The sequence below is a fragment of the Hydractinia symbiolongicarpus genome, chromosome 8, assembly GCF_029227915.1.
Source record: "Hydractinia symbiolongicarpus strain clone_291-10 chromosome 8, HSymV2.1, whole genome shotgun sequence".
Taxonomy (NCBI): Eukaryota; Metazoa; Cnidaria; class Hydrozoa; order Anthoathecata; family Hydractiniidae; genus Hydractinia; species Hydractinia symbiolongicarpus.
This window is the reverse complement of record NC_079882.1, coordinates 28,653,803-28,676,597: the sequence shown is the minus strand read 5'-3', so window position 1 is coordinate 28,676,597 and position 22,795 is coordinate 28,653,803. Positions and strand designations below refer to the sequence as shown.

Sequence of the window (22,795 nt, the reverse complement as noted above, 5' to 3'; positions counted from 1 at the left end):
TTACAATTTGGTCGCAAACAAAAACAAAACTGCTGTGTTTGAGAAGATTAAGAATCTGTCCGTTTCTATGGTAGCGTATGTTGTTAAACATGTTCTGCAGATTGCTGCTAAAATTTGAACGTTGAAACAGAGATTTTCGTGGCTTGCTCATTCATTAATGAAAAGAAAGATGTTATTTTAAAAACACCTTAAAAACACTACGCAATACTGTAAATATAGAAACTCAAGTATCAACTCGATACTCTCATGTACTCCAATCAAACACACGTCTTAAACACAAGACAACAGTTTTGCCCCCATCTTTTTCATGATAACAGAATTGAGGTTGTTGTATTATGGTAGCCGACTGATAGCCTTGTGGTAGAGCGTTAGCTTCCAGTGCGGGAGGTCTTGGGTTCAAACCCCGGCCGAGTCATGTCAGAGACTATAAAAGTGTGAATCTATCCTTTCTGTTTAGCGTTCAGCATGAGAATAGGATTGATATCTTAGGCGGTTGTCTAGTTGATCGATTGCTGTGCTTGCACGACTTTCGTAGCTCAAATGCGCTAGGACCCCCTTCGCAGGACCCTCGTTGATAGCAGTACCAATAGGAACTGAAGAGGCTATCCTGGGTATATAATAGTAATAATAATAATAATAGGAAGTAGTTCAATGTAGTTTTATGAGTTACATAAAAAAGTAAGATTTAAAAAGGCAGAAAATTTATCAGCTAACTTCAGGGCATGCCTTATTCATAACCTATATCAACTCGCCACAAGCGCGCCTGATTGGTTTCGAAAACACCTTTGTTTAAGTGATTCTACCTACTGCAAGACGTCACAAAACCACAAGGATGAGTAAGCATTACAGTAGTCCAACTAAATCGCTGTATTAGTTAAAACATTTTTTTTCCGACGAAAAAAATACTTCAGAAAGCGAAACAATCTTTTGGTGCTATAGTATAACCCTTGTTTTGACAACTTCTCACTACAGGTTTAAAAGTATACAAACAAGCGAGTAAAAGGTTGATGGTGGGCGAAGCAAGAACAATAATAATGAAAAAACGTCAGTAAAAAAGAAACGGTATATTGGCGAAAAATACAACATATTTCCGCTGATAATAATTATCTTTACAAAGGTGTTAGCACGAACGCCTTTCCGTATTAAAAATCGGAAAATATCTTTGATCGCACAAAAAAGGCCCACTGTTAAGAAGGGCGTCAACAAAGTAATATATATCAATTGACCACACATTAGTTAACGATCGCCTCCTCTAAGATGAAATGCTATCCATATCAGCTGAATCTCTAGATAGGTGGTGTGGCCAGAATCATTTTATTCTTACAAGAAAACTTGTGCTAACAGAAATAGCGTTTGTAAAAAAGTTGTCCGAAAAAAAAAATTAGAAAGATACGTAAGTAAGATATGTAAGAGGGAATGTTCAAAAAAGTGGATTCTATTTACGTTAAATGTAAGCCTTAACAAAAAAATTAACTCTAAAAATGAGCAAAAAGAAGAGAAAAAAAGTTGATAAAAACCTGAACAATCAAGCAAAACAAGCGATTGTGTATTTCCAATAGCTCTACAGAAAATCCATCCCGTTTAAGTAGTGATTAATAAATAACATATGTCGTCCAGTCTAACACGACAAATAATAGATAACATATGTCGTCCAGTCTAACACGACAAATAATGGATAACATATAAGAAATACTACTTTTCTAAACTTTGTAGGACATTCGTGTCTTTTTTAACGAACCTTTAGAATTAAGGTAAACTGCTACATAGTGGAATAAACTAGTTGGGAGGTAACGGGAAAAGGGATGGCGGTAAGAGCTTGGGTGGAGGCTAAGTTTACGTAAGGGCGTTTCCTCAAAGAGAACAAAAGGATGTGGTTTATTCGAAGCATAACATTTATAAAAATTGTGAAGAGTTATCCACGAAAATCCTTCTAAGTTATTTTTCTACAATGGGATTAAAAAAATAGATGTTTTCCTAACTTCATATATCATTTTGTTTCATCATAAAAATGGAAGCATAATATTTATCATAATTTTTAAGAATACTATATACAAATAATTCGGCCAGTAATTCATCTTCCTACTATTATTCTAAGCTAACCAAACCCCCACTCAGAGCCAGTCTGCTCTAGCGCTTTCAGTCTTTCTTCGCCAAGCTTCACTTTCTCTCGTATCTCCGATTGCATGAGAGCTAATTGTGATTTCATGTCAACGTAGTACTGAAAATCAGCGAACTCCTCTTCAGTACAATATTTCTCTAGAAACGTCGCCACGTTATCGCCGCGTTTGTCGTTGACGTCGCGTAAATAACACGCTTCTTCGTGTTGACTTTTTAACTTATCGATTTTAGAAACAAGCATTTCCTAGAAAACAAGAATTGGTGCGATCGTGAACAGAACTATACAAATCAAGATAGTAAATGTCAGACATATTTTTTCGGAGTTTGGCGGACCAACAAATAAGATAATTAACCTCTTACAACATTATATATATATGGATTTTTTTTCCTTTTTAAGAAACGTGTGATTAAAACTACGTTAAGAAAGAGTTGACGCCATGAAATCGCATGAAAAATCACTACTTACATTTCAAAATAGGTTGTGTGAAACTAAAAACACGCGAATTTAGAGAAAGAAATAAAACAACTGTTTTACATACTTTCTTAGCTTTGTCGTTCTCATCTGACATATCAAGATCTTGCAGCATGAGTTCGTATCGATGTAATCTTTGGGTAAGCGAGAGCAACAGGGCAACAATCTTGTTCAACTCACCAATGAACAACTCAAACTTAGAGAATTCACTCTGAGTAGCTTTCGCCTCCACCATACTCAGAACTTTCTTTCCCAGCTCCTCATTTAGTCGGATCTCGTCCGAAATTTCTTGTTCTTGGTCGCGCAACTCGGTTATTTTTTCACGCATACTCCCGATAAGTTTACCCTGAACGATCAAAAAAAAAAAATTCGAAATAAAATTTAAATCAACCTTAATAGACTCCAAGAAACCCTTACGAGTACCTAGTACACAGTATTTACAAGCAAATGCTGACATTTCGCACAAAAATAGTCTAAGAACTAAATAGCAAGCATGCTTGTTGAAACTTAGTCAAGTGACACTTTCATTGATAGGAATTAACTTTAACTCTACTTGTAAGTTTCAATAAAAATCACAACATTAAAACAAAAAGCGCATGCGCCATAAGGATTACACAATGTCTTCATAAAAACATAAAAGTTTTTTTTTCAGAAGCAATCCACTTGCTAAAGGTCTGGGAATCAAGTTGAGTCAAGTCTAAAGCAACTTGGGTAGGGTTCACGTTCCAAGTACTTTGTCCATTAAAAAGTTATGCTAAGCTTCCAGCTAAACAATTCAATGTACAAAGCGTTCTCTACTCATGGAAACCGAAGAGTTTGGGTTGCGTATAGTAAAACCTGTAGTTTAACAAATAAAAAAAATTTAAAACAAACAAACTTGTTTTAACCTTTTCGTTATCCAAATCTTCAATTCTCGGGCTTCCCCCCAACATACTGTCCGGCCTACTGTTAGCACCGCTACTATCTGCCGATCCGTTTCTAGGACTTTCGACAGAGCCGTGGCGCAGCAACCGATAACCGGCCTCTTTGGCTTGTTCGTGTCGTTCAGGTGTCGATGTTGCATGTGGTTCATCGTTCAGCGCCGCAACGTCGTCGTCAAGAGCTTCACGAGATCCCGATAAATCTTGATATTGCTCACTAGACAGAGGACTGGTGCGAGGACTTGAATCTGACCTTACTACAATTCCAGAATCAACCGTTGTCGTACTTGTAGTTGAGTCCGTACTAACACATGAATTATTCCTACTTGTTAAAGCATTCGAATCCTTTTTCTTACGATTTATAGTTCTCTGCGGCTTTTCTTTTTCAACGAGTGATTCATGCTCTTCATCGTCTTGCAATAGTTCATCAGGAGGAGGGGGAAAATAGTCATCATTGTTGAAATCTTCCTCGGGCCTGTTTTGTTCACTACGAGACATTTCGTCTCTGTTGTCGATACTTTCGTGACTCAATGGTTTGAAATGGGATAATTGAGTAGATTCGTGCATCATGTACACCGCACTATCAGTGCTTGGGTCTTTTCTATGTATAATCTGTTCAGCTTCTTCAGAGTCGATATCTGTTTCTATATTCCACGAATTCGACAGACTCCTGACCCTCTCCTCCGCGGGAATTTCACTTAACTTTGAATTCTGATTTAAAGTTACGTTTGTTTTTGTTTCTATATGTACGTTATCTATTATTTTTTGATCCGGATATCGAGTGACTGAACACTCTTTTAGCCTCTCTTCAATGTCTTCAATACGAGGCTGATCACGAATACTTTGAATGACCGGCGTTTCTTCAACTGGTTTTTTGTTATATCGTATATTCTCGATAAAATTCTGTTCACGAATAACAGGAGTTTTGTCAATATGCTGCTGCGAAGGAGAGTACGTTTTTGTTGCCGCCGTGTTCGTGTTCTCAGTTACGTACGGTCTGTAGTCATGGTCTAAACTCATACTTGAATCCAATCTAGAAAGAACAATCGTTTAGCTAATTTTCAACAAGTCTAGTACTGTGGTTTGTTTTTGGTTGTTTACAAACAAAATTAGAAGAAAAAAAAGTTCACTAAAAAACTGCCAAATTAATTCGCTTTTTACAAAGGAAAGAAACAGTAAAAACATTTAATTTCAAGCAAAATTTTTAAAAAAACAACAACATTCTCAGACTTAAGAAAAAAAATCTTTTTAAAGTTGAACTCATTTATTCTGTTTTGTTCGTTTTTTAGCATCTATTATACTTTATTTGTTCAACGGTAGTTTTACATCAAGGTAAAAATGAGAAAAAGAAAAGAAAAAAAATGTGATAAATTAATATAGTATTACAAGAATCATATCATGAGAAAAAATTCAACACAAGGAATTTTTAAACAGTTTTTAAAATAGAATTTCTCTAATCACAAGGCAAACTATAAGCGCATTATGCTACCATTGGTCAAAAATTTGGAATGAGTTAACGGCTCCGTATAGGTTTTTTATTTATTAACATTGTTAAAAAATAAAGTAATACTAATTCATGCTGCTAATTTGCAGAACTTCTTTAGTACATTTTAGACTTTTTAATGGACGAATTTAGAATATCCAAGACAAGACTGAATTTACAAAAAACCCGTGCATTTGAGTACAAAATGATTGGAGGAATTTCCCATCTCCAATATACCCTCTAAAATATTTTAAAAATTAATAATGGTCTCTAGTAAACACCACTTGTGGACTTAAAATTTAAAATATTTTTAACCAAACAATTTAGTTGTGATGAAAATATGATAATGAAGCTGTGCCAAAAAAAGGAGGTTCGAATTTCTTAATTCGCTAATAAAACTCCAGCCGCTCAGGGCTTTGTACTACAGAACAGGCAAGAAATGGTATTTCCATATTTAACGACATAAAGCGCACATACTTTTTACTTGATATTTGCTGAAACGACGACTCAAGATCCTTTCTCGCTGATTGTTTCGAATAATCGTCTACAACGCGATAAGAATCAACTGTAGATGTACTTCTGCTTAACACCTTTTCAGGCTCTGTAGAACAGCGTCTGAGTACAGCTGAGTTTTCTGTTGCGATGCTTGCAGCTTTGGATTCTTCCTCGATTTTCACCAAAGCCACTTGATTTTGATCATGTAGTAGCCTTGACATCATTGAATTATCATGGGACTTCGATAAAGCATCTTGAATGCCTTTTATTTCTAGCGAATCGTTTGCAGAATAAGATCTAGGTATGCGGGCGTTAGATGCAGTGGCAATAGTAGCTCTGTGCGGATCCCCACGACCAAACGCATCTTCTGCTGGTGAAGAAACTTTACGCGTGAATTTACCCGAAGTGTCATTCATCGCTATCGAATGTCTGAATTTCGGGTAGTTCTTCATTAATTCTTGGTGATATCTATTCGCTGCTTGCCTTAACTCGTTCGCAGAATCGTTCTTAGCAGAGGAGGACGCCCTTCCTTTAGTTATATCCTCTTTACTAACATTTCGTAAATCTTCGGATGAGTAACTTGGTATGAACACGTTTTGTTGCTCAAAGGATGCACTTTGGTATCCACCCTTGTTACGAAACGATCTCATAATGTCTGACGTGCTGTACCGTTGGGGTACAGAAGGCGCCTCCTGTTTAGATGCAGCTTCTTCACTTTCATAATAGTGCGCAGATTTTGGTCTTTGTAAGGAACGACTTTCTCCCGTTTTACAACCAGGTGCTGCTGGCATTTTGGTTTGTTTATATGCAGCCAAAGCCATCTCGAACTCCTTCCCAGCCATTTCTATGGGTAGTGATCTAGAATGACCGTGTTGAGGAATAAGCGCCGGTGCAGGCATGTGTGACATTCCTTTTTCAGTTGGTTTCTCGTCCAATAATGAAAATGAACTTCTAGTAGAGAAACAAAGAAATATATAAAGATGTAAACATGTAAATACAGTATAAGTTGCAATTTAGTTGATTATTTTTCCTCCTTCATAAGTAATGTACGTATTCAGACATTAATGGATTATATTGCCAGTATATAAAACAGATAAGGATGATGTTACACTGACAAAAATACAAAACATAAAAAAACATAAACTGTGAAACATACTGTTTTCTCATCACTTTAACATTTGCTTGTTTCTTTTGATGAATATTAGACGAGGACATGCTCTCGAACATTGCTCGCGCGGTCGACACCTTCTGTAGAGGTTCACTTGCAACGTGATCTGTTTGATCTTGACCAGGATAGACTATTCTACTCGCTTCTTGTGGAAAGTAACCTTGTGGATTAGTCGCAAGTTGTCTAAGTGAAAAGAAAAGGAAAGATTAAAGAAATGTGTGTTGTATGTGGGTTCCTCTTCAACACACGCGAAAACATAATGATATTTATAAAAAACACATGGTAATCGATGGTGAGTATCCGGTTCATATTTAAAATTTGGAGAGAAACGTATGATGCAACGTTAATAAGTAATACTAGTAATTGCATGTGGAAGTTATGATAAGGATTAACTATGAAATAAAAATGAATATAAACTGAAATTATAAGAATGTTGAATCAAAAAATGTATATCTTTCACATTAAAGTGTGCATTTATACTTCTACAAATTATAAATCTTGAAATGGTTAAAAGAACAGGGAAATGCAAGAACAGGCATTAACACACACAAAAAAAAGAATATGTACTGTGAAAAAAAACTAACAACTCTTTCTTACCATGTACCCACTGTTGTTGTAAAATAAAATTAAAATAAAATGAAATTTTATTTTTCACTTTTTGTGTTAAAATTAACACCTTAAGTTAAAGAACAAAATAGAGGCGAATTATATTATTTGAATGAGCGAGTTTTAATTATATTTATCAGTTGCACTTGAAAAATTAATTAGACTTTTTTTACAGAAATAATAATAATACAGAAAATTCAACAAGAGCTTCATTAAGTTATTATCAAGATAGTTTATTTATAAAAACGCAGGTATACAGTCAAATATATCACATCTATGCTATCAAATCTATGAAGTCTTTTTTTCACGAAGTTAAACATGTATCACAATAGGTATATCACTAACCTAGATTGGGCTGCAGGCACCATTTTCACTGTCACCTTTTGACGTTGTGGATGTTGTGGGCTCTGCAATGAACTAAAAACACACAAAAAAATGTGTGGAAATTAAATTGAATTTTTTGTGTTTTACATGTTCTTGAAAGTTGTTTATACACTTGTCTAGAAAGCAAATAAACTTTCAAAACTAATTCAAACTGTTTGACATTCAAATGAGGCCACTGTCACAGTAAAAGTTGTGCAACATTTTCAGATTTACAATCACCAGTAACACAAGAGTCTCATTAACAAGTCGCTGTCTCACAAGAAAAATCTATTCAAACAGTTCTTCTACAAAAGTTCTTTTATCACCTTGTAAATTACATCACACATCAAAAGCTGACCAGAATTTGAAAACAACCACATTAAATTTGACAAGAAAACTTATAATACTTAGATTTAAACATTTTGTCATAGTCACAAGTCTTGTGTCAACATAATACAGCATTTCCCTGATTTTTCTCACATTCCTAAAGTCTGCCAAAATTCCCCAATGGTTTCCTAATTTTCTGACCTTCTGACTTCTGACAGTAGGCAGATTATTTTTAAAAAAGAAAAATGTCCACTTTAAGACAGAGATATGTATCAATCTGGTATACCAGACATTTTTTTGGAAACAGGACATTTAAAAAGAAAATGCAAATAGAAAGCACTTAAGTAACCTTTTACACGTTAAATGTTATACACCAACATAAATTGTGTTCTTCCGTCCACTCTTCAGTATCCTATATTCTCTATGTTTTTTTTCTCGTCAACAGGACTCTGATAGGAACTTCTTTTTGTTAACTAATTTCACTAGAAGTTGTTCAGTCTCATTTTTAGTAAGATTCTCTTTCCTTTTTTAATCTAACCGTACTTCCACAAATGATCTTGTGTTTTGTCCAAAATTTTCTTTACTAAAAATCTTTTGCAAAACTTATTTCACACATAAAACCATATATTCTAATTATCCAGCCAAAAATTGTGGACAAAAGTTAAGAAAATGCTAATAATTCAAACTATAGAAAATTCTATGACCAAACATCACAGTTAGCAAGTTGCCCAATTAAATCTTAGGGAAATCTGTTGGGTGAAGTTGCTGTCAATTTAAGGAAAAATACACAGGAACTTCATACATATCTCCTGCGTTTTGTCCATCCTAATTTGCATGTTAGTTTGAAGTAATAAAATTGCTGCATAATGTCGAAAATAAAACTGTGGTGCAACAGACAGACAGACAAATGATTTGTGATGTGATATGCAGGTCCTTTCTTGTGAAATAAATGTTTGTGAACGTCAATTTATTAAATTTCAGCAGTTAAATACTGTGTTAATTTTTTGCCTCTCTGTGTTGATTATATTATTCAATGTGTTGATACTACTACAGCAACACTGTGATAAACAAATAAAAACCTAAACATGTTTCTAAAACTCCCCTTTTCTTCATGATGTGATATCATCAGGAAGTTAAAAGAAATAACGGTAATTACCTCTGTGTTTTATATTTGACTGGTTCGTCTACACTCCCTTCATTATAAGTGGGAGCATCTAACAGCTCGTCTTCAATGTCTTTATTGTTAGGTATACCTATGCGTATACTATGTTCATTTGAAGGGCCTTTCTTATTTATTGAAATGATTTTATAATTTCCATTCATTGTGTTATCGTTATTATTAAAATGTTTTTTTTGAATGGATTTTCTTTTTAATGAATATGTACTTTGAGACAGATCATTCATGTTTTCAACCATATTGGTGTACATGTGGTTTGGTTCAAGTTCATTTGGTAGCTCCTTTCTTGATATGTCATTATTCCACCTATAGACACAAAAACACATTAACTTAATAACCAATAAGACAGTTGACATTAGGCATGGAAACGTGTTATTTTCTTTCCCATAAATAAAGCTAAACACCTTGGATAATGTAGAATGAAATAAAACACACAGTGGTACAAGTGGCTTGATATTCTTGCATCTATCAGCAATACTATGAAATGCAACAAGCAAAACCAGGATAAGTTAACCTCGGAAAACAAATCACAGATTTGATTTCTTACAGTGTACAGTAATTGTGTGAAAGAGCAAAAAATTATTGTGGGAATAACAAGAAGCAGCAAAAGAGTGACTCTATACAAATAAAAAATGTACCAATTAACACAATTAGGTGTTATGTAGGAAAAATTTTTTATACAACATTATAAAAGAAAGATAAGAAATAACTCCATGAAATTACATAAAACAATACACAACAACAATTAACTAAATTCCCAGACATTCTACTAAAATATACATATTTGGCAACTAAACAACGAAGTAATTGTAATACTCATTTGTAAATCACAACCAAAAAAAATGAAAACTTTATTGTTTTAAAAATTCTTTTTTATAAAAAAACATTCTTTCCAAAAAACAACGTATTTTACTTTCTACCATTTAAATTATAATATCGTCCATACTTTAAACACCAGAACAGGTTTTGAAGGAGTCAACAATTACTTTGAGTAAACATATTTAAAAAAGGTTTTCTATTGTATGTTCGAATAACAAATACAAAAACAAACAACAAATGTTTCAAAGGCTATGTTAAAAAACAAAAAATAAATCAATGTAAACAACAATTAAACAACAAAAACAAAAGACCAACATTTACTCAAATTATTAAAAGCTGCTCTGAGTATGTTTCAAACATTAATATAAGTACACTATTTTTACCTTTTCGTGATTGTCTAGACCAAAACAGACAAAGAAAAAGTTTTTATTTCAATGAAAAACAAACACTCAAAAAAAACAAGCTTGATGATAATTCATAAATGTTGTTTACATGAAGTATTTTCCAAAAAATTGAATTATCGTTGTTGCCATTAAAAATTGGGCTTTTTCACACAAGTGGAAATTCCAGTATCAAAACACTGTTTTAGTTAAGGACAACAATAAAAGTGTTGTCTTCTTAATTCCATATGTTCGAGAAGCTTGAACAAAGTAACTCTTGCATAGATACATGTACAGCTCACACTTTTGTAACAGTAAGTAAACATCTTTTTTTCTGTGGAGGGTGATGCTTCATAAAAAATTAAAACAAATTCAGTAACATGTAAATATTCACTGCCTGTAAATTTTCATTATTTTTTATTTTGGTATGCAGGTTTGATAAAAGCACTTTTTACGTTAACATCCAAAATTGTCAAAAGGGTTTTACCAGCATTATTACATCATATTACCAGAAAGATTTTTATATTTACAAACAAGTAGGTATATATGCTGCAAACATTTCTACACTCAATACTACATGCAGATGTAATTTCCAACTGATAAAAATAACAAACATCTAGCACCACCTTATGAAGTAGTGTTGAATGGAATGTAAAGAATGCAGTTTATTTTGAGCAGAAACACAACTCCTTTCATACAAACAGCATAAACAGGATAGTAACACAGGCACACTTTGTAATGATAATTTGAATATAATGATGGAAAAACCCATAATATTTTAAAAGACATCATTCATTAAGCACTTTAGCTAACTTTTGGGGAACATTTTCACCTGTAAAAATATCTATGCAAAAAATATATCATAAAAATGGCCTAGTACGTAAATTTGATTGAAAGAATAGGATTGTAAACACAAAGATTATACAGGAAACAAAAGGTCAAAATATAGAAACAAATTTTGCAATGTAACCATTCTCTAGTTTTTATTATTCTCAATAAACAATAAAAATATTGCACTGAAGGTTAAACTAAAACAGTGTAGATAAGTGCTCTGCATTCAGTTGTAGTGAATCAACTACTAGTTTTAAACTTAGAAGATTAAAACACAAAATTGAATAATGAAAAATATGCAGGTACATAGGTACATAATATTCCAAAACATCTTTTTTTCTTCATAGCAGGACTATTTTGAAAGTTAAAATCTTGGTAAAAATACTAGATACGAAATCCAACCTTAGTGGCTGTGAATAATCAGATTTCTCCATTTAAAGAGATTCACAACAGTGTACTGTCTATCAGTGATTTGATTGATTAATTTTAGCAACACAAGGGAGGAGTCCACTCAGGAAAAACATTGTTAATCTACTTTAAACAGTAAGAACCAAAGTCAATGTTTATTTTGATTTAGTAAGAGAAAAAGGTCTCTAATCTTTAACAGAGGATATTTATGTGTGATAAATTACCATATTGAGGATATTTATTAGTATAAGTTTATACAATACTTTTCCTTTCAACATTTTGAGATTTCTTATATCCTATTCAAACATCTAGCTTTAAGATTTAAAATACATGACAATCAATAAAACACAAATAGAATAAAAAAACAAAAAATGAAAAATGAACACAGGCATGTTTGCCTTTTCATTTAATTGGTAATCTTGTTTGCAGCTTTTGTTAGCATTTCTGCAATCTTCAACTCCTTAAAATAAAAACTGGGGATGGGAACAAAATGTATTACAATAACATCTTTTTTAATAATAAAAAGACGGCATTCAACTGCAAAATCAACATATTGCTTAAATGGTTTACAAAGTTTTTCGACCCTTGTATCTATTTAGAGTCTTTCTCAATGATTGCTTTTTTGAATTGTCAACACTGCTTAAATGACAACATTTTGACTTTAGATTATTAAAACAACATTGTGTGCTGAACATAGCTGATGCAGAGACACTGAAGAAAGATTTCCTTTAAGAACTTATTTAAATTATGAATAACTAGTCGTAAGTCTTTGAAAAAACTCTTAGGTAGAAGAATTTGTCGCAATTAAATTTTGGTGACATCAACAATGACACATCACTATAAACGAAAGAAAGTTTTTCATGAATTTGTAAACCTGTTGCCTCTATTGTGTAGAGCTTTCGAATGTGCTGTCAAGGAGCAGTTAAGGAATAAGGGTTTAAAAATCTGCTGATATCAGCAAAGACACAACAATGAACAAAACAATTTTTTTAGAAATTGTTAAACAATTAAATCCATTGAATAAAGCTTAAATCACCAATCCAAAAAATAGAAACATTGTGATTAAAATCAGCCCAGCCACACGAAATTAGCCCCATGTTGGTTTCAGGTGGTCCTTAGTTACCCACACAGTAAAAAATAAAAGTTATTAATCTTCTTAAAAATATTGACCTCAGTGTAAATGCATTGATGACATGCTGTGACCTCAAAAAAAGTTTCCAAATAAAACATATCAAAGGAAGATGAACACATAAACTTTGTTGGTTGAAGACAGACAAATACATTTTTCATATTAATATAAGAGATAAGAACAATGCATTTGGGTTTTGGTAAAGAAAATTACAAGTAAAGTAAAGACTCACATGGCACCTGGGGTGAATAGGCATAATCTTATGAACAAACGTATCTTAAAGATATAACATTGGAGAAGATAGTCTATATAAGTTTTCAGGCTCTTAAATTGTAGAGAGGGACTAAACCCCTCTGTATGGAAAGTTGTATGTAAATTAGCTGGAAGTTGTTTTTTTACTGTTTACAAGTTGGCTTTGGCTATGACCAGTGCATTTCCAATATTTATTTTGATTATTAAAGCAGATATAAACTTAATTCTTTAATTAACCTGTTATGCCTGTTCTAATGTTTTTCAAAAAATGTAACGAAAGATGACGTTGAAGTTAGTTTTATATTTATATTTACAGTGTTTTTTCTACTATTTTGTTGATATTCTCCTTATACTTTTAATCCCAAAAACTCATAAACTTGGAATAATCCCCATATCCCCATAAATATCCAGACAAGCTTCTGTGTAAAATTTAATGTGCTAGTGTTTATTTTTTATTCAAAAAGTAATATTTAGTAACTAGAAAAGAAAATACAGATAAAACTAAAAAATTAAAAAAAAAAATAAAAAAAAATCCCTGATTATCCATTCAATCCATCTTTTTTCACTGATTTCCTGTGATAGAATTCTAAATTCTCTGATTTGGTGACAACCCTGTTATATGGTTTGTGTATAAAAATGTACCTGGAAAATTACCATGACAAAGGACTACAAGCAAAATTATGTACATTATAAAGTTAAAAATTTCATAAAATTTACGTGCCATACCTGCATATTTTCAATGTAAGTTCATCTTCAACAGCACGAACCATCTGAATTGCATTTGCACGGGATGTACAATTCTTCCCATTAACAGATAATATCTCATCACCAGAACATAAGTTACCATGAATTGCTTTTCTCTCATCGGTTACCTTAAATTTAACAAAAAATGAATGTTCATTCCAGCAGAATTGATTTTAGCATTACATAGAATAAAAAAATGCACTTCTGAAAATGGCATAACCACGTAATAATATTTCCTTGTACTACTATTAAATTATCTAAACCACATATCAGTGACATAATACCAATTATAAGTAACAGCCTTCCCAGACAATGATGCAATTAACCAAAAGCTGTTGATGAAAAAATACAAAGCAATAATTGACATATAGAATTTTTTTATAGCTTGAAGGCTGGTATTATTATGTGTTGGGTGGTACCAACATAATCTCTTGTTCCTACTTAAAGATATAGTCTGCATACAAATTTTTAAATATCTTATTTTATTTCTGCAGTAAACCCTCCTGTTAAAATGTATGAAGTTTGTAATACCTACAAAATATTTTGTAACATGCAATTTAGTGATTTGTAAAATAAGCAAATTTGCATTTGTTAACAAAATTTCACCCGATAGTGCTAAAGCAAAATTATATAATATTAATGTAAAATAATTATGTAATAAAAAGTACAATGCATAAGATTTTACAACGGCTATTTGCAAGCAAAATACAGACAACACTAAATTTAGCATGCCATAAAAAATAGCTTTTTTTACTTTGTGGACTTTAATAAACAAATTAACGTGTATCAATGTTCTGTAATAAATCTGCTGAATTCAAAGTATTGTTCTGTAAAATACTATGATCAATATTCGCAACCAGAAATGAAATACATATATGCATATATCACAAATTGGTTTACAAAATGTTGTGTAGCTTTTGAATGTCACGCTCAACAGACTTGATATAAAACAAAAACATTATTCGTAACATAATGTTCTACCACTGGTACAAATGCTCTGCTTGGACAATGACTCAATTATTTTCTCTGTGTATATATATTCACATTTTCTTATTTCTAAATATCCATTTTACTTTTTTCCTCTTTATTAACTTTAAACTTTATAATTTTATTAACAAATAATTAATTTTGCTTTAAAAACCAAGGATCTTATCTAAATGAAAATGAAACACGAAAAAAAAAAACATTAAACTTTTTTAAAAAAATGTACATTTTATGCTTTTAAAAAATTTAAATTGCTTTTTGAGTATTGAGAATTTTAATTACTTTGACCAATAGACGTTTAATGTTTCCTAAGTTTGATTAATCTATTGTTATTTCAAGTTAACAAATATCAGAAACTCTAAATTGTTTTTATCAGAATAATTAGGCTTGAATTGCAGAAAAACAAAGCACGGCTTTTAAAAAAATGATTATTAAGGCAAATCTGATAACAGCGTTTAGGTACTATCAATGCACAGGCATTTCAGGCATGACGAGATTCCTCTGTACAATTTTGCCGACTATAATGATTAAAAAATATATGCTATATTTTCATATTTTTCAGTTTTTGATCTACAGCCTAAAGCCCAATATTTTAATGATAACTTCGACAACTAATGGCTGTTGTAAAAATTGAATAGGAATCTACAAACACTTTTTTATTTATCATCATCATTATCATCATCGCTTTGAGCTTGTGCAAACTCCATTGACAAACTTTAAATTTATATGATCTTCCAACGATGCGCACATGTTTTGCAGCAGGAAGCCTATGTTATTAATTGGTTAGGGTAAGGACCTAAAAGGAGATCCTCTCTTTGCATACCGTGTTGCAGAAGGGCTTTGCTGGCGAGTTTATCTTTGCTTCTTATTCTGAGCCCAGCAATGTGCAATCTTCTTTAACGCTTGACTTAGGAATACTGGGTAAGTTTTTGTAATATCGTTGGGTGTTTTTTCCATGACATGTTCAATACTCTGCTAAGGCTACACATTACTGACCAGGCTACACATTACTGACCAGGCTTTTGCTATTCTTACATTTACATCTTTCACTGTTGATTATTGCTACCAAGTAAGTTGAAACTTTCTTTTTAGCGTTGTTCAATTTGATGTAATGTATCATACATCATCGCTGTAGTGTTGTAGAGAATAGTATTCAGGCTCTTTTGCATTAACATGTAATCAATAATTTTAGCTTACTGAAGCAATGAAGGGGGCAAAAGGTAGTTTTAGGCCTGTGTAAGAAGTGTTTGATACAGGTTAGTGGGATATGGCCAGTGAAGCAGAAAGATCTTGATTATTTATAAAGGAATGAAATAGTTATAGGTGGATGTACAATACCAGTTTGAAAGACAGAAAGAGTATCAATGAGCTAATAAGCAGGCTAGGTATTTGCAGCATTAGAGATGGTATCCAGATAAAAGATTGCCTTGATAGCAAAGAAGACTGGGAAGGGCTTAGCAGGAGGTAATAAAGACATAAAGCAAAGGCATATGAGTTGTTTAGAACTAACACAGTCCAGATCAGATTGGCGGGTCATTATTGTCCAAACCATACCGGCTTGGAAAACAGACCCTAAGACAAGAATGACAATGATGATGATGATAAGGATAATGATAATATTCGAACAGGTTCTTATAAAATTCTGAATTCAGCATTTGCATTATGCTTCCATTAAACCCCGGATACCCAATTAAATACACAGTGAACTAAAATTAAAACATATAAATCAAAGATTTTATACAAACAAAGAAACAAACGAATAATAATAAAATTTCAAACCCAGACATAAGTCTACTGTGTGTCATATTTTCATCACCATAATGACAGAATATTAAACCCCAACCCAAATACCTACAACATTTTAGGTGACAACACGAATATGAAAGCCCCCACCCATAACAATTAGTTGCCTTATTGTTTAGTTTACCTGTGTCTGATTGCTATGTCCTAAATAACTTGTTTGAAGAAGTATATATACAAAAATACAAGGGTAAGATATAGGTGCCCAACCTTTCAGTCCCTGTTTGAGAATGTATACATGATATTGCATATCTCTCCTCCTTAAGCTATTCTTAAGAAGTTGTTGCATTTGTTGTAACACAATTGGATAAAAAAATACAAGTAGGTCTGTTAGTACCGTTACTTTTTTTATCATCTTTAAAGTAAATACATGCTGCAGTAGAATTAAATTTCCATAGCTCCATGGATAATTTGCTTTGCAAGTGTAACAATAAAATTGAAACTTTTTCAGAAAAATTGGGCTCCACATTTAAAATTACATATTTTCATTCTTTGGCATGGAAAAAGCTTTTTGTTCTGATTGAATAAAACTTACAAATTTTTTTGCAGATTTGCAAAAAACATACATCAAATATGCATCAGATATGCTTCATTGTTTCACTGAAAGTTATGTTGCATTAACAAAATTATAGCATGTTTGTTCAATTTTCAAAATAATGACACAAAATGACTTTGCAATTTTTTTATGAAATAAAACATTTGTATATAATAATAATATAGAATAAAATATAAAGAGATAAGGATTTTCAGCAAGTCATTGTCAGCTATGACTTTAAAACAAAAAATGTAATTAATGTTATCAGCTCTCTCAAGGGACCAAAATTTGCAGGTCTAATGAACAGATATGCTCTTGTGGCTATTTATATCAGAAAGACCCATTTGTCAAATAAAATATTATTTAGGGACGAATTCTTTACATTTTATATGAACTGAAATGATAGTTTCAAAACTATATCTCGTAAAATTATTCACAAATCGTTTCATCAAACGAAGGAGAGTGAATTGAAACGAATTTGAAATGATTGATTTTTTATCTTAAACTGATAACTGAAAATGAAATGAAGTGGACGAAAATGGGAAACAAGAGGAACAAATACAAAACTATTTAAAAGGAAGCCAGAAATTAATTGTAACACAATTTTCCAAAAGAATTCTGGCGCAAATTGTTTCCCCAAAGAAATTAAAAAACAAAAACATGAAAATTTGTTGTTTAAAACATTTTTTAGACATTTCTTTCTCACAGTTCACAGATGTCACAGATAATTAAGTAGGTTACTTTCTTTCATTAGAAAAGTAAAACAGTTTTCGGCTTAGTACGATTTGATAGTTTTAGAGTTTACAATGACTGTCATAGTTCTCAAGTGAGGGATCATCTCAAAATGTTTGTATGTGTTTTTTGTATAATTATCCAAACACTACAAAGTACTTCGTTTTGTTAAACGAATGTCATACGAAGTGCTACGTTTAAAATAAAAAATATAAACGAAGTTTATACGAACTTTTTTAATACCTGATACAAACTTAAGTTTTTTTATCATACAAAAAGAAATGATACAAACTTCAAATGAAGTAAATTGCTATAGGATCTTGAAACAAACTTCAAAAGTACTGGTGTAATTGCGCATAATTATTTTAATGCGAAACCAGAAACCAAAGAATTAATTAAAGTTTCCTTGAAATACGAAAAGAAATGATACAAACTTTAAATTAACTAAGGGATCGTCTCAAAATGTTTGTATAAAATAAAAAATGTAAACGAAGTTTATACGAACTTTTTTAATATATGATACCAACTTAAAGGAAGTTTTTTTATCGCACAAAATGAAATGATACGAACTTTGAACAAAGTAAATTGCTATACGATCTTGAAACGAACTTCAAAAGTACCGGCGTAATTGCGCATAATTATTTTAATACGAAACCAGAAACAAAAGAATTAAAAGATTTTTTTTAAAAGACGAAAAAAAATGATACGCACTTTAAACGAAAGCAGAAATAAAAAAAGTAATGATACGAACTACATACAAACTTTATTTTAAATGATACAAACTTTATACGAACTTTTGATGATACGAAAAAGTTCGTATTAAAAATAAAATGATACGAAAGATTTAATAAATCAATACAAAGTATTTGATACGAATTATACGAACATTTTGAGACGATCCCTAAGCCACAGCAACATTTTCACTTTTTACAGTCCCTTTTTGATGGGTTTTAAAAGATTTACAGCAACACTTCCACATTTTACAATCCCATAACAAGGATTTTTAAACAAACTATTATCCTGTTATGATGATCTTTAAACTTTAAATGTCAATGTTTTTGCTTCCTATGATCCTCTTTGATGGTTTTAAACAATCTTGGTGATGTTTTGGCATTATACGATTTCATTATGGTAATTATATGATCTATGGTGATGTTTTCACATTCAACAATGTTTTTGCTTCCTATTTTATGTTTCGATAGTTGTTCAACAAACTAACAGTGATGTTTTTGCTTTCCACAATCCCACTTTGATGGTTGTTTTTTAGGAGGAAGCAACACCCAAAGGCCCACACAGTGTGCCATCTCCCCAATTTTCCTCACATGGCTTAGTTTAACCCCAGGCTATGTTAACATACACTTACCCATATTGTAACGCTGTCAAGGGGAATCGAACCACAAAGTGCGTGAGTTATAACCACTAAGCAATGGTGCAATTACAAAGATGTCCTAGCTTTTTGCAATCTTGCCTTAATAATGCAGATATTTAAATAATTTGATAATTAAATTTCTTTAGAAAATGGTGATGTGTGACAAGCATGTGTTATATTAGAAGTGATTTTAAAGTGTTTAAACATTTATTTAGATTATATGAAACGATCAAAACAAATGCACAACTGCTTGGAAATGACTTTCATTGAAATGAAACAATCTAAAACTATTTTAAAACAAAAATAAAGCAATTTTTTCAGAAAAAGAATTTTTTTAACTTATTTTAAAATCATATAGAAATTCTTTTAAAAATATAATATGAAGTGCAACAACGATTTAGTTTAATATCAAAATAACTTAAGAACTATAAATAAAAATATAACAGGGAATATAAATGCAAATTAAAAATGATGCCGGCAGATACACAATATTCTGATATAAACAATGTTCTGATCTTACAAAAATCTCATAAAATATCCTGTTTTCAAATAAAATAAAGATCCACATCCTGAGCCATATCTTATTTTGATCTCTTTACTTAAAATTCATATAATAACATGGACTGACAATTTCACAGCTAACAAACATAATTATAACTATGATTTTTAAACCTAAGAACTTTACTGTTTATGAAAAAAATAAAACAAATGAGATCATTATAATAAAAATGGAGTGTAAAATAATTGAAATAATTGATTAATTAAATAAACAAAAGCATTATATGGACTTTATTAATTTCTATATATATATGCATTTTTCATATTTATAATCATAACAATTTGAAGTATTTATTGTTTGTCCTTCCTTGGTGTTGCTCTTTTTTACACAGATATAAACATTAAAATGTATATAGGTATTGGATTATCAGTTATAATGCTCGATAAAATGCATGTAGGGGTGTGTATGCACTGCAAAGGAATACAAACAGCTTAAGCATTATATACCAGTTGATTAGCCCATGGAAATATCTACTTGATTAGAGCCCAAATAATTATACGAAGAAATTTTCAACCAAACAAGACACCTAAAACTATTATTATTATGCTTATTACCTAAAGGGAAAAATGGTCTGCCTAAAATTAGATATCCTATTCAACTTCCTATTCAACCTTCAACTTTTAACTAAATGAAAAGAGATAATTTTTTTACTTCAAGATTTAACGCAAAAAAAATTCACAGTAGCACAATGCCCATGCTTGGCCAGAATAAAAAGATTCAAGCTTTCCAGCTTACTGGGTGCTAAAAACTCACCCCAACATAAAATCAATTTTGGAGCCTTTAAAAGTGTAGTATTTTGTTTGTAGACACTCTGAGCAGTTCAAGTTATATCTTAAAAATTACAACTTACAATGGAAAAAGATCATCACACAGGGGTCGCTAATAAAACTATGCAACTACAAAGTAAACAAAAATTTAAATGTGAAGTCGAATGTAACAAATTTTATTTTTTTTGAATTAAATGCTTTATTCCATACATGTATCTCTTTCCAGTAAAACATATTCTCCTGGTCAGAATGTACACAAATGTTTCACTGTCAAACTTTCACAAAAGAAGCTTTGATTAAAGAAGAATTACAAGTATCTAAATTAAATTAAAACTAAACTAGCAAATTCTTTTCTAAAACTACACAATATGACATGTTTGAGGTCAGAAAACAAAAATTCTACAAAAAATCAGCCCCTATTTATGGACAACTATCATCGTGAGAGGATGTTGTTTATAATTGCCAGACCTCTTACTAAAATCGACAGGCAAAATAATGCAGGTGGTAAGCCTTGGGCAAGTCCATTTTAAATTTTATTTAGAGGTAGAGGCATCTTTTGATTTTGAAATTAAAATATAGCTCGCATGTAGTTTAGACTTTCCTCTTGACGGCGATTTAACATGGGCGAGTGAATGTTACTATAGCCCTGGGTTAACCCAAGTCATGTGAGGGAAATTGAGGATATGGCACACTGTGTGGACCGTTGGATGTTGCTGGGAGTTGTCTAGTAGAGCGCGGGCCCTAATTAGGTCTGCATAGCTCAAAATGAGCATTAAATAATCTAGGACTCTCCATCTAGGACTCTCCATCTAAGCCATGGCCCCTCCTGGAAATAATTGACAGGGTATATCCCTCGATATTTGTGAGGCTAGCCATGTAAAATATGCACATCTATCCATCTATCTAACGTAAACATTGAAACTCATCTATGAAGAGGTGACTATGAATGGTGTGTTTTTCTTCAAATCTTAATGGCTATCTTGAAAAATAGGGACCGGTAATTGGTTTAAAAGTATCACGCAACATTTGCTGGCCGCTATATATATATTTGCTGTATATATAGTTAGCTAGCTATGTGCGCTAGAATAAAAGCACCCCAACATGAGTATTACACATCTTTATTTTAAGTGTTGTTTTTATTTATAAAGAAGCCCTTATTCAGTATTTATTCTGTTATTAACAGTAATGTGTATGGAATTAGAAAATTGGTGGAGTTATCAGGATAAAAAAGAAATTTTATTCAAAAAATTGTCTCTAACTATGTGAGGCTAAAACCACAAAAAACTGTTGCATGAAGTCAAATATAACACTTTTAACACCTTACCTTTTTTACACATAATCTTGAACCAAATTCACTGCCTCCAGTTAATGTAAATCCCCAAGGGGGGCCTCCAGATAATACAACCTTAAATAATTGACCATGTTCCTCACTAGCAGGACTACCAAACATAATTTCAGTAAACTTTATTTTGGCTAGCTATAATACTGTATGAAAGTGTTATCTGTCATTACAGTATCCCTCTAAGAAAATCATGTAAAGTACAGAAGGCGTAAGATCTTGGTTTGTTTTATAAGTATATATTCCTTTTTTATGTTTCCACAGCAGCCATTTACTTGTATACCAATTTTGCATAATATTTTTTGTCCCTGATAAATCAAAAGCTTGATCAACAAAGTGAAAAGGTTCTATAGAAAACTGGAGACAAACAACACGAACCAATCCCGTTCCCGGAACTTAGCCGTGGAAACTTTTAAACATGGCTGCTCCTAGCGCCATTGATAGTTTTATTCACATGGGGCGGGCGCTTAACTGCATTTTTTTATAGAAATAAAACAAGTAAAAACTAGTGTAAAGTGTACGTAAATAAGATATTTTCTTTAATATAAGACAGATAGGGACAGACATAATATGTCTGTCCCAACATATTATGTCTTTTTTTTATAACAGACTAGTCTAACTATGGTCTAAACAAGTACAGGCTTGTTTCATTGGCCTGCAATTTCCGCTATAGCGCAAAAAGCTCGGAAAATGTAGACGAATGGAAACAAACTTTGCCAAAGAGACATAATTTTTCTTACTAATTAAAAAAACTTGCCTACAAGCTGAAAACTTCATGACGAATTCTATCAATCTCGGCTAAAACCGTTTAATATTCAGAGCCGTTTATAATTCACAAGGAGCAAACGTGTTTTTACTGTAAGGGGGAGTTTTTTTCTTTATAATTTTTTACCAAAAGTCAAAATAACATAGAGAAGGTAGAGCTAATTTGTACAGATCAACTCAGTGGATTTAAGTAAGGCAAGGGCGTAGCGAAAGCTAGTGGGATTATTGGCCCTTTTATTTTCTTCCCAACGGG

The 22,795-nt window shown here is 31.9% G+C and overlaps 1 protein-coding gene across 3 annotated transcripts; it reads right to left on the bottom strand.

Moving 5' to 3' along the window:
• Window positions 1-1,049: 1,049 nt before the first annotated feature.
• LOC130654130 (protein Shroom2-like) lies at window positions 1,050-22,209 on the bottom strand. 3 transcript variants are annotated; one of them, XM_057456662.1, is made up of 9 exons: window positions 21,763-22,194; window positions 13,675-13,820; window positions 9,109-9,435; window positions 7,608-7,679; window positions 6,645-6,839; window positions 5,471-6,439; window positions 3,478-4,543; window positions 2,658-2,936; window positions 1,050-2,362 (listed from the first exon to the last, which is right to left on the bottom strand). In XM_057456662.1, exons 1-9 carry the CDS (start codon window positions 21,886-21,888, stop codon window positions 2,096-2,098), a joined length of 3,447 nt encoding a protein of 1,148 aa, XP_057312645.1. In that variant the 5' UTR covers window positions 21,889-22,194; the 3' UTR covers window positions 1,050-2,095. The 3 variants fall into 3 exon arrangements, with proteins under 3 accessions (XP_057312645.1, XP_057312646.1, XP_057312647.1); XM_057456663.1 differs by lacking the exon at window positions 9,109-9,435 and having other exon boundaries at window positions 21,763-22,209; XM_057456664.1 differs by lacking the exons at window positions 7,608-7,679; window positions 9,109-9,435 and having other exon boundaries at window positions 21,763-22,209.
• Between the last annotated feature and the right edge of the window lie 586 nt (window positions 22,210-22,795).

Coding starts and splice junctions, on each gene's coding strand:
- LOC130654130 (XM_057456662.1), bottom strand. CDS start 21,888: ATGTTTGGTAGTCCTGCTAGTGAGGAACATGGTCAATTATTTAAGGTT. Junction 9,436..13,674: donor CTTACATTGAAAATATGCAG/GTATGGCACGTA, acceptor TTGTGTCTATAG/GTGGAATAATGACATATCAA. Junction 2,363..2,657: donor AGAACGACAAAGCTAAGAAA/GTATGTAAAACA, acceptor CTTGTTTTCTAG/GAAATGCTTGTTTCTAAAAT.